Below are 12,240 nucleotides of genomic sequence, written 5' to 3'. Positions count from 1 at the left end.
AGGGAAGGCAGGCTTCCCAAATGACCATCAGGAGTCTCTCCAGTTGGGGGGAAACAGCATCACCCACCTAGGTCCCCAATCCAGAGGCCTGGGAGTAAGCTCGATTGGAGAAGCCCGACAGGTAGAAAATGCCAGCTCTGGAGTTAAAAATTCTGAGTCCCAGCTCCAATTTCACCAGTTATACGCAGTATCACACTCTGGGCCTCTGTGAGGGGCAGAGTATGACCTAACCTAAGATAGTGCCTTGCTACTCTCTCAGTTACTTAGTTGTTCCTGTCTAGTAACAACTTGTTTGTGTACATTGTTCTTTTTGTGAGTGTTTATTTTCCTGCGGATTTACAATAGCAGCTTTCTTTCCTCTGTCTGGGTCCCTGGGTGGTACAAGCGGTTTGTGATCAGCTACTGATCTAAAAGTTGGTGATTTGAACCCATCCAGCAGTGCTGTGGAAAAAAGCCCTGGCAATCTGCTTCTGTAAAGATCACAGCCAAGAAGATCCTATGGAGCACAGTTCTATTCTGTAACACGTGGGGTCGCCATGAGTTGGAATCAACTTAATGGTAATGGCTTTGGTGTGATATTTTTGGTTTTTCCTTTGACCGTCCTTTGGGACAGTGGAGGCGGAGGGTGGAGACTGCTGATTTTCAGGGAGAAGATGGCTGAATTCTCACCATTGACATACACGGAAGTAAAGGCATCTCTCTCTTTACAGGTAAAAACAGCAACAGAAAAGGTGCAAGGACCAAGAGCTTTGAGAAGGCTGCTGGTGAAGATCAGAGCACCCGTGCGGCCCATGAGGATGGCAGACAGAGTGAGTAGGCTGTCTCCGGGGCCACCTGCCCCAGGTGTATCACCTGTCCAGGGAGGTAGGGTGGCACAGGCCCTGGCACAGCAGCCTGATTACGGCTTCCCTGAGCGAGGGGCTGCCTGCTTGTTCTTAACCACTCACGTGGGGTGAAAACATTCACAGCAGCCCCCACTTTTGCAGTGCACAGGAGTGCATGTGCTGAGGCCAGGGTTCCCCACTCCACTCAGCTGAAGCCATTTCTGAATTTCCAGGAGCACTAGGTTGCCTTCTCAGCCCTCTGCCTCCCCCTCCCTGAAGAGGACATCGTTGTCTTTTGTGGGGCCTCTTAGCTGCCCACAGCCTTGGGTGTCATCTCTTGTCTCCCATCCAGACCTAGGGGTCTCCCGGGTCAGGAATCAAGCTTTCTGCTCCAGAGCATGTGATTCTAGGCCTAGCACCTCATGGTCTTGTAATAAATACTGTTGTTGTTAGGTGCCTCGGGTCAGTTCCCACTCGTAGCGACCCTGTGTACAACAGAATGAAACACTCCCTGGTCCTGTGCCATCCTCACAATCGTTATGTTTGAGCCCATTGTTGCAGCCACTGTGTCAATCCATCTCATCGAGGGTCTTCCTCTTTTTCACTGACCCTCTACTTTACCAAGCATGATGTCCTTCTCCAGGGACTGATCCCTCCTGACAACGTCCAAAGTATGTGAGACACAGTCTCGCTATCCTCACTTCTAAGGAGCATTCTGGCTGTACTTCCTCCAAGACAGATTTGATCGTTCTTCCGGCAGTCCATGGTATATTCAGTATTCTTTGCCAACACTGTAATTCAAAGGCATCAATAAATACTAGTCAGTTATTAATTAGTTACCGTAGGATGCTTGAAAGCATTATTAATTCTAGGCTCATGGGCAAACTCAGGTCCACTATCTATAGCTATTACTATTATTAATTATTATCATTACTATTACCCTGTCTCTGTTACTCTAAATTGTGGTATCGAGAGTCATATCTGTGCTAGTATTAGTACTAAAAAAAAAAACCCAGTGCCCTCGAGTCGATTCCGACTCCTAGCGACTCTATAGGACAGCTTAGAACTGCCCCATAGAGTTTCCAAGGAGCTAGTATTAGTACTAAAAAAAAAATTAGTACTAATAACCATTTATTAAACATTTAGCAGGGAACCCTGGTGGCACGAAGGTTTAGCAATTGGCTGCTAACTGAAAGGTTGGCAGTTTGAACTCACTAGTGGCTCCACAGGAGAAGGAGCAGGCGATCTGCTTCCCTAGAGGCTACAGCCTAGAAAACCCTATGGGGCAGTTCTACTCTGTCACTTGGGGTCACCATGAGTCGAAAACCGCCTTTAACAGCACCTAAAAACAACATTAAGTACTTAGCTCTCGGAAGTTATCAGGCCCTGGGTCCAATATTTAACATCTCCTGGTGCCCGTCTGAGTATTCTGAGTATTATGTTATTATTACTACTACTGTTACCCGTATGTACAGGTGAGGAACAGGAGACTGAGTCTGGATGCTTCGCTTATGGTTACATAGCCTGTAAATGGTAAACCAGGAGCTCTCACCCATGACTTTCTGATTCCAGACTTCCTGCTCAGCAATAGGGCTGCTTAAAATAAACAAAGCGCTTCACAAATTCGCATTACAGAGATAGGACCCATTTTCAGCCGCCATGTGAGCCCATAAACTGTAACAGAGCAGACTGTCACACAGGAAGCGGCATGTTCCCGGAGGCACAGGGTAGTGATTGGGGGCTGTGTTTCCGGCTAAGAGCTCAGGGAGAAGCCATGGATGTGATAGGGCGGAAGTTCACCCACAGTGAGCTTCTGCAGGCATTTAACAAATGGGCAGACGTGTCTGTGTCTACTGCCCACAGAGAACCCTGGCATATTGGGAGGGTGTATAATCGACTCGATGGCACTGGGCTGGTGGGGTTGGTCTCTGTGAGTCAGAATTGACTCAATGGTACACAACAGCAAGTATTCAGTATACAGAGGTTGGTTCACCTGAGGGTATGGCCCTTTGGAGTCTCAGCAAAAGACGGGGTAGTAAGACTCCCCACTTTGGGTAGACCCAGGGCATGGACTTTTCGTTCCCTTGTACCAGAGCCTGATAAAACACCTGCTGTTCCTTCAGCACCCCAAAAGGCCATAGGGCTGAAGCGACTTTAAGTGCTTGCCTCACCTCTAGGTTCCTGCTGCCACCCCGATCAGGGCCTGGTAGTTCCTCACTATTTTAGTAATTCGTCAGTGCTTTAAAAAATATGTTAAAAAATATTTCGTCCAGCTTGTTTTTAGCTGCCAAAGGGCTGGTCTGGATTACTTTAGTTCTTCGTTACCAGAATTAGAAGTTATTAAAATTTGGGAAGCATTTTCAGAAAGACTTTTAAAGGCCCATTTCTACACACACACACACACACACACACACACATCCAGGCAGGCATGCACACACGCACGCATAAACACACACACACATTTGCTGAAGTCTGAACTTGCCCCATTTCCTGCCTCTGGCCCACTCAGGGTTATTTCCTTGACCTTGCCCTCAAAGCTTTGCCTAAACAAGCTGGGATTGCTGGTCTCAAAGGCAGTCATCATGGTTCTGAGTCACTGAATGCCTCAGAAGGAATTTTGGTCTGTGAAACCTCTTTGCATTGCTCTTCTATTAAAAAAAAAAAAATTTTTTTTTTTTTTTGAGGAACTGAGGACAACCTTGGAGGGGAAAAGAGGTTGTGGATGCCCCTGATACACAAATATGGAAGGAGAGAGCCAGTGGTCTCACGGTGGTAGTGTACGTAGAGGCACAGAGTTAGGGATACAGGTCAGGAGTCAAATGGCAGTACCTTTTTGGGGTGCAGGCCAAGTTAGGGCCTCAGCTGTACAGATGGGAATTCTCAGGACCCTTTGGCCCAGCCCCTGACTCCATGCTCCTCTCAGCATTGACTCCATTGCATTATGGGCCTTGCTGGAGATGTGGCAGAATGAGGGGTTCGAGGTGGCAGGTAGTGAGATGTCAGCTACATCATACTCAAGATGGTGAGCAGAACGGAGGTCAACTACGCTGTGTTCAAGATGGCGGGCAGAACAGATTTTAGTCACTTTGTGTTCAAGGTGACAGGCAGAGCAGATGTTAACCACATCAAGTGGAGACTTTCACTTCGAGGGGAGAATATGTACATGCCTGTCACTGTGACCATGGAAGAGTGTTGAGTGTGCCAAATATCCAAAATACTTTTTGGATACTGTTCTATAATACTATATGTGGTGGGTTGAATTATTGGTCTACTTTACCTTGCCCCAGAAATGGGTCAAACCATGGTGGGTACTGGATGCCTAGTAGGGAATTATATTGCAACCAATGTATAATATAAAAAAAATAGACCATTAGAAAATATTAAAAACATTTTTATCTCTTGGGCCATACAAAGCCTTAGAACTTCAGGGCTTTGCAAATGCCACCTCCGGGAAGCCTTCCCTGATCACTTCTCTTTTGCATTCTCATGGCCCTGGTCCCCTCCTTGCTCACATTATAGTCACTTGGATGCATAGCTCTTTTGTCCCGGGAGAGTACAAATGCTGAAGAGCAGGGCTCATGTCTGACTCATCTCTGGGCACCCTGGTATTGGCACTGGCACTTGACAATGAGAATGACAAACGTGTTTATTGAGCATCTGAACTGTGTCAGAAAAGCGTCTGGTATGCAGAACAAGTGTCCTGCGTCTATTTAAGTAGATGCTTAATGACCCAGGACAGCAGGGCTGGCCCTCAAAGGACTTCGTCCCTGGCTTCAGCTCCTAGAGCGTGATCTCCCGCCAAGATGGAAGTAGGAGGCTTTTCTCCAAGCTGTTCATATCGGTGCTTCTGTATGCCTGTGCTGGCTGAGACTTGAAGGCCAAACCAGGGCCCATGCTTGGGGTCTGACTTTCTCCATGTGTTGTTGTTTAACTTGAGGGCTTTTCATTTTATCACAGACATTTTGGTTTTTCATCCAAGCCCTTGTCTGGAGAAGTTCGCCATAGAAGTTCATGAGCCTCTACCCTGGCTTCATGGCTGCCCAGGCCTCTGGGCCCCGGCCTGGTCTCCCCCTCAGCAGTGGCAGATTATCCAGTAGGCAAGCTAAGCACAGTGTTTACCTTCCTACCAGATCGACTGTAGAGACACAGTTCACTACAGATTAGTAAGTAAGCACAAGAAAGCTTATGCTTACCTTGCTTACTGGATAATCTGTCCCTGTCAGAGACTGTAAATTTGAAAATAGGCTTTGGTTCTGTAGGAAGGTGCTGTGGGGTTGGGAGAGAGAAAGATGACAGCCATACCTAGAAGCAGAGTCTTTGATGTGAAAAAATGTGAAATTGTTCACTATAGATGATCTGGTAAGCAAGGTAGGCATGGTGCTTACTTTGCCTATTGGATAAGCTGCCCCTGAGCTTCAGCACCTGGCGCAGCTGGTAAGGGTGACGGACCACCTCCCTGCTGGCTCCTGGTCCTGTCTGAGGGGCAGCCGGCATGGCCTCACCTGCCCTGGTGGACACTCTGTTACACACTCACATCTGTACTTCTTATTGCTTTGGAAACGAGAGGGGTGGCGAGGAACCAGAATTGGGACAGCGTCACCCCCTTTTTGACAGATCTTGGTCAGGAAGCCTGAGAAGTGGGAGCTCTGGAAAACAAGGTCTCCTGCTTCTTGCTGCTGTCTACACTTTCAGTTCCATCTGAAAAGTGCCTAAACAGTTACTCTTTAGTCTCTGAAATGAACCTGGTGCTTTCCGAGGCTTTCCTAGTGTTCCTGTAGGGTCTGGAGAGGTTGACATTGTCCTTCCAGTAGCTTTGTGATGGGTCTTCACTGGGTTTGATTAGAGCCCTGGGCACCACCCTGCCTGAAGTTGGCACCTCTGTAAACTGAGTGTGTGTATTAAGAGCACGTGGATGTGAGGCCAGCCTGGGCGGCCAGCCTTGGATCCCAGCTCTTGGTCTGGAACCAGAGCCACTCAGACTTGTCTGTGTGCAAAGGCTCCACACACAGGGGTCTGGGACAGCACTAGGCTGTGTTTGCAGCATGTGCGAGGCGCACTGAAAGGCCCCCTTTCATTTGCATCACCCAGTTGACCCTGAGTGTGGGGCTCATCAACCAAGGGCCTGCTAGTTCATTCATGGAGGAGAAATTCCTGTGTGCCTTTGAACCCAGTTGACAGAGGCCAGCACATGGCCTTCTTGTTGCTCTTGGGTGTTTCGTTCTTGTGAGCCCTGACCTTCCTTCTATTCTCTCGGAGCTGCTCTGGCGAGACCCTCTCCATCCTACATGGTAGGCCGTGGGATGGGTTTAGCAGAAAACCAATTTGCCGTGTCATAATGGAATTTTTTTAAAAGAGATTCAAGTTCAAGTTATTTGGGGTAGAAGTTGCACTAAAATCGATGTCTTTCCTGGCTTATTAAACATTTTGACTATGAAAGTAGGCTATACACATTGTAGAAAATTTGGAAGATATAGAAAAACCCAAAGAAGAAAATAGAACTAATCTATAATCTTATTTTCTGGTGTTAACCACAGTCAGCATTTTGGAGTCTATCCCTCCAATCTTTTCTTTCTGTGTGTGTGCGTGCACGCACTCGTGCACATGCACATGTGTGTACATCAAGAATGAGATTGCTGGTATGTGTGTTGATCACACACACACTTTCTGCAAAATTGCACTAGTTCTGTTTGTATCCTTCAATTCTCGCTTAATATGCTATTGTTATTTTCTCATGCCATGAAACATTCTTTTACGACATTATTTAGAATTAAAAAAAAATTTATGATGGGTCATAACTAACTTCGTATTGTTTAATATTCAGGTTGTTTCCAGTTCTTCCCTTGTTGTGAGCTTTTCTATCCTGCATTATTCAATCTGTAGCTTTGTTCACCTACTCCTTGGACTTGGGTTCCCGAAAGCTGGATTTGCACAGTCAAAAGGTGACCACTGGCCTCCAGAAAGTTTTATACCAACTTGCACTTTCACCAGCTTTTATGGTCTTCTGCCTGTTTTCTATTAGGATGTTACTGCGTATGTTGATTTTTAAGAGCTCTTTATATACGAAGGACAAGTGACCCTCTGTTTTTTATATTGCTCTGGAGCTGAACTGAGCAGAGTTCAAAGTCCAGTTCTGCTGCTTGCTAGTTGTATATCCCTGAGCATATTTAACCTCTTTGTGCCTCAATTTCCTCAAATATAAAATGGGGATAACAATTGTATATACCTCATAGGATTGTGATGAGCATTAAATAAGATAATGTGAACAAAGCACTTAGTGGCTGCTCATGATCAGTAAGTGTTCACTGTTATCACACTGAAGGAGCCGTAGTGGCAATGATTAAGTACTTGGCTGCTAACCAAAAGGTTGGTGGTTGGAGACTGTCAGCTGCTCTGTGAGAGAAAGATGTGGCAGTCTGCTCCTGTAAAAGATTATAGCCTAGGAAGCCCTATGGGGCAGTTCTAGTCTGTCCCGTAGTGTTGCTATGAGTTGAAATCAACTCGACAGCACTCAACAACAACAATATAATCACACTAGGCCCCACCAAGTGCGCTTCGTAACAGGCATTTGAAAATTTTCCATCTTTTTAAAAGAACTGGAACAGTGTAGACACATAAGAATTATTGGTTTTTTGAAAGTTTGAAAGAACTAGACTGTTCATTTGAGCTAAACATTTTCCTTTAAAGAAAACTCTTTGACAATTCTTTACTTTCATGCCTGTGATGGTTAAGGCTGTGAGTCAACTTGGTTGGGCCATGATTCTCAGTGGTCTTGCAGTTATATAACGATGTAGCTTGACAGTTATGTAACGATGTAGTCATCGTCCATGATGTGGTCTGATGTGATCAGCCAATCAGTTGTAAGGGGAGTTTCCTTGGGGGTGTGACCTGCATCCAGTATGTATCTGGATGTTCTGGCAAAGCTTGCTTGCTTACTCTGGATCCTGCATCTAGCTCTTATCATTTGATCTCCAGTCCTTGGGACAGCAGCCTGCTGTATTGCCTGCCGATCTTAGGATTCGTCGACCTCTGCAGCTTGTGAGCCAGCAGCCTGCCGTCTTACCTGCCGATCTTGAATTTGTCAGCCTCCACAGCCCATGAGCCAACAGCTTGCCACCTGACCTGCCGATTTTGGGTTCTTCAGCCCCTTCAGCTACAGGAGTCAGGAGAGGCCCCCAGCCTGACGCCTGACCCATGGACTTGGGACTTGCCAGCTTCTACAACTTTGTGAGCCACTGCCTTGAAATAAATCTCTCGCTTTCTCTCTATATATACTTCACTGGTTTTGCTTCTCTGGAGAACCCAGGCTAAGACAATGACTATGGACCTATCAGGTTTTTTATTCTTTTGAGGTAATTTTGATAAATTTTACTTTTCAAGAAGATATTCCATTGATCTTTTTTTCTTAATAGACTTTATTTTTTAGAGTAGTTTTAGGTTTACAGAAAAATTGTGCAGAAAGTACAGAGTTCCCATTTGCTTCCTCTCCCTGCACACTGTTTCTCCTGTTTACGTCTTGTATTCCTGTCCGTCGATATTTTCCACATGAGTCAGCATGGTTTTATAGACTGCTTGCTTGTGATTCCCAATGAGCTTCACGCATTTATCCACTCAAGAAGTGTTTATTTGTATTTGTTTTGAACCAGGCACTGTGTGTGATTGTCGTCTCTTTTGTTTCTTATGTTGTGTTTTGGTTTTTCCACTCTTGCTTGATTAGACTTGCAGGAGTTTTGTCTCTTAAATTACTGACCCCCCACCTCCATAAACTGGTTCTTAAATGTATTTATAAATTTTATTATTTTCTGTTTCTTTATTCATCTATTTCTACTTTTTATTCTTTTCCTCATTTTATTTTGTAGCACTATTTCAAACATCTTGAGTTGAATGTTACTTTAATCATTTTCATTCTTGTTTAATGTCTAAAGTGGTTAACCTGCCGTGGAAGGTCTGTTAGCTGAACTCCTTCTAACTTGCTCACTGAATTAAGCAGTGCTCTCCAGCCTATCGGGATGACATTGTGTCTGATACTGAGGGTAGACCGAATGAGTGGTCTTGTGTAGTCAGATCTGAGTGCTTTCTGGAATGCCGTGTATCTTTTTGCTGTTGTGACTTGAGTTTCATGCTTATGAAGAATCATGTGTTTGTTTCCAGCTGTGCTTTGTTTTCAGTGGTACTTGTCATTTTATTTATGTATTTTTTATTAAATATAACATAAAGTAATATACTTAGTGTAAAATTGTTTCTATGAAAGCTAAATAGAACGATTTGGAAAAATTTAAGGCCTCTTTTCCCTTCTAAGTCTGTGAAATTACCACAGGCCCATGTCCCTTTTATACACGTTTTACAAAACTTATATTTTATACCATGGATTGGTTGCAGAAAATTCCCTACTTGGCATTCAGAACCCACTGTGATCTGGTCCATACCAAAATGCAAATAATCCTAAAAATATTCAACCTTTGAATACATTGAATTTCTCACTTCAAAGAAACCATAAGTAGACATCATAGCTTGATGAATTCTGGGTGCCATTACTCAAGGAAGAGACAAAGAATCCCAACTGCCAGAGAAAACACTGTGACCTTATACCAAAAAGATTGATAAGTGTATAAGTTAAAATTATATGTAAGGAATGTATATATAATTCTTTTGATTTCTTGCTTTAACTGACTTTTTGGCTTAACTAGCCAGATTACTGTCCTGATTTTTTTAGATAAGAAGGACTGTACTCTACTGAATTTGCCTCTCATGAAACTTTGGCTGCACACTAATTCTGATGCTCCATGCTGGTTCTTGGCTAGGATACCATCTAGATGCTTTATATTCTTTTTCTACCCCCATCTTTGTTGGAGATGACTAAGGAAGAAGTAACAATTTCTTTGTATTCAATTCAACCAATAGTAACTGCTTGTTTAGACTGGAGCTATGTTGCCACAAGCCAAGGACTGCTGGCATCCACCAGAAGCTAGAAGTGTCAAGGAAGGTTTTTTCTCTAGAGCCTTCAGCGGGAGCATGGCCCTGCTGACACCTTGATTTTGGAATTTTGGCCTCCAGAACTGTGACAGAGTATATTTCTGTTTTAAGCCACCTGGATAGTGGTGCTTGTTATGGCGACCCTAGGAAACGAATATGATTGAGGTTGGAGCAACGCTGTTTTGAACAGATACGTTCTTTTCTTGGCTTTATACAAAGAACAAGATATTAATTTTCCAGACAATGCAGACATAGCAGTGATCAGTCATATGGGATCATAATGCAAACCCATTCATTTATTTGGGAAACACAGAATGTGCCTTGGAAAGTTCGCCCTAAAAACTCACAGTTGCTGCTCTGTGAGTTGCAATGCCTTGAGACATTTGCAGCCTCATCAGGGAGACAGACGTGAAAACTGTGGACTTGAACTGTGGTCTGTCTGTACTTTCTTAGGCGGATTGACTCAGGCAGAGGTGGAGGAGGGGTAAGAGGAATAGGGTGGTAGAGGGGAGGAAATCTTCAGTCTTTCCAAATGAGGCAGCCACCGAGCTGGACATTCAAGAAGCAGATAAGCGGTCAGAGCCTCAGAGTCTGAAGGCTGCCAGGGCTGACTCCATGCCTAAGCGGCTTCAGCCAGCCTGGGTCCCCGCCCAGGAGGTCAAATGGATACCCACCTCCCTGTGGGTTTTCTCTGTCTGATCCACTGGGGCCTGGGAAAGCAACCTCTGAGCTCTGTAGCCTCAGAGCTAAGAGACATCAACCAGGGTCTGCAGGACTCCCTAAGGCTGCTCCCTAAGGCTGCTCCTCCTCAACCAGCTCAGGAGACTCCCCTGGAAGCTTGAGATCAGTGCTTGGTGTACAGTCTCTGGGGAGGGGTCTGGGCATCATGGATTTTTTAAAAAAATCCTCCCAGGAGAGCTTGGGTTCAGTCAGGGTGGGGGCTGTGTTCCAAACTGGTGGGTAGTAAAGAGCTTTCCAATGGCAACGAGATAAGGCTGAGGCCAGCTACTTTTACCGAGAAGAGCCCTGGGAGAGGCCGTGCCCCTCTGGAAGGCACTGATGTCTGAGTAGGCAAAGAGCCACTGCAGACACGTTCTCCGCTACACTCGGAAGCTGCCTCCACCCTCGCCTATCAAAGGCAATGCCAAGTTCAAGAAGGCGAAGGAAAGAATTTCATAAGTCAGAGCTATTCAATTTGCAGGCGACAATGAAATCAGAAATTCAGGAAGGCTGTGAACTTGCCCTTGGCAGAGCACTGGATGTCTTGATGAATTCTTTGCTGTATTTCCCAGCAGACACTTTCAGTAGGCCAGATGGCCTTGACTCCAGCTCCCTCTGCCAACTGGTGATGCCTATCCCAGCTCCAGCTCCTTTTTCTGCTGTTTGCCCTAAGTACCAAACCTACCCCCCGCCCCCCTTGGCCTTCCCAGTGGCCCACTGAATTCACACAGGTACCTTGTGCCTGTACTGCCCTCTTGAGGGTTGAAATCACACCTGGAATTTTATGATGCCCTTGGTTTTCAAATTCTAACTCAGACGTTTAGTAGCTGCTTAAATGTGTTCAGCTTGGCTGAGTCTCAGTTTGCTTGTATGTAAAATGGGATGAAAATGCCCATCTCTTGTGGCCATTATGAAAATTAAATCACAAAATGTCTCCAGGCTGGCTTCTGGTAGCCACCCAAACATTAGCCCTGTTGCTTCCTGTCATGGATTGAATTGTGTCTCCACAAAATTTGTGTCTTACTTGGCTAAGCCATGGTTCCCAGTATCACATGGTTGTCCTCCATTTTGTGGTCTGATGTAATTGTCCGATGTGTTGTAAATCCTAATCTCTGCTTGTGGTTAATGAGGCAAGATTAGGTTATGTTAAAGAGGAATAAGGTGGGAATAACACCTTTACTCAGGTCACAGCCCTGATCTGATGTAAGGGGAGTTTCCCTGGGGTGTGGCCTGTATCACCTTTTATCTTACAAAAGATAAAGGGAGAGAGAAGCAAGCTGAGAGAAAGAGAGAGAGAGACCTCATACCACCAAGAAAGAAAAGCAGGGAGTAGAATGAGTCCTTTGGAGCTGGGGTCCCTGTGCTGAGAAACTCCTAGACCTAGGGGAAGATTGATAACAAGGACCTTCCCCCAGAGCTGACAGAGAGGGAAAGCCTTCCCCTAGAGCTAGTGCCCTGAATTCGTTCTTCTAGCCTCCTGAACTGTGAGAGAATAAATTTCTGTTTGTTAAAGCCATCCACACTTGTGGTATTTCTGTTACAGCAGCACTAAATAACTAAGACACTCTGCAGATCACTACCTTTTAAAGGTAATTTTTAGGATCAAACTTTCCTAACAGCCTCCCTGGGTGGATTTGGGATATTGCAGGGGGTGGGGGGGAGGGGAGAAGGAGGAAGTGGGATTGGACTTGAGGCTCCAGATTCAGAAATCTAACTTGCATCGCTA

The 12,240-nt window shown here is 45.3% G+C and overlaps 1 protein-coding gene across 1 annotated transcript in view; it reads left to right on the top strand.

Annotated features, from left to right (window-relative positions):
* The window catches only part of CPXM2 (carboxypeptidase X, M14 family member 2), a 126,203-nt gene that overhangs the window by 10,634 nt on the left and 103,329 nt on the right, over nt 1-12,240 (top strand). Inside the window, exon 2 of the mRNA XM_049854953.1 lies at nt 711-809. Within this exon, the coding sequence (XP_049710910.1) occupies nt 711-809 (99 nt within the window). The remainder of the gene's footprint in view (nt 1-710; nt 810-12,240) is intronic.

This window comes from Elephas maximus, chromosome 16, assembly GCF_024166365.1.
Source record: "Elephas maximus indicus isolate mEleMax1 chromosome 16, mEleMax1 primary haplotype, whole genome shotgun sequence".
NCBI lineage: Eukaryota > Metazoa > Chordata > Mammalia > Proboscidea > Elephantidae > Elephas > Elephas maximus.
This window is presented reverse-complemented; position numbering and strand designations above follow the sequence as displayed.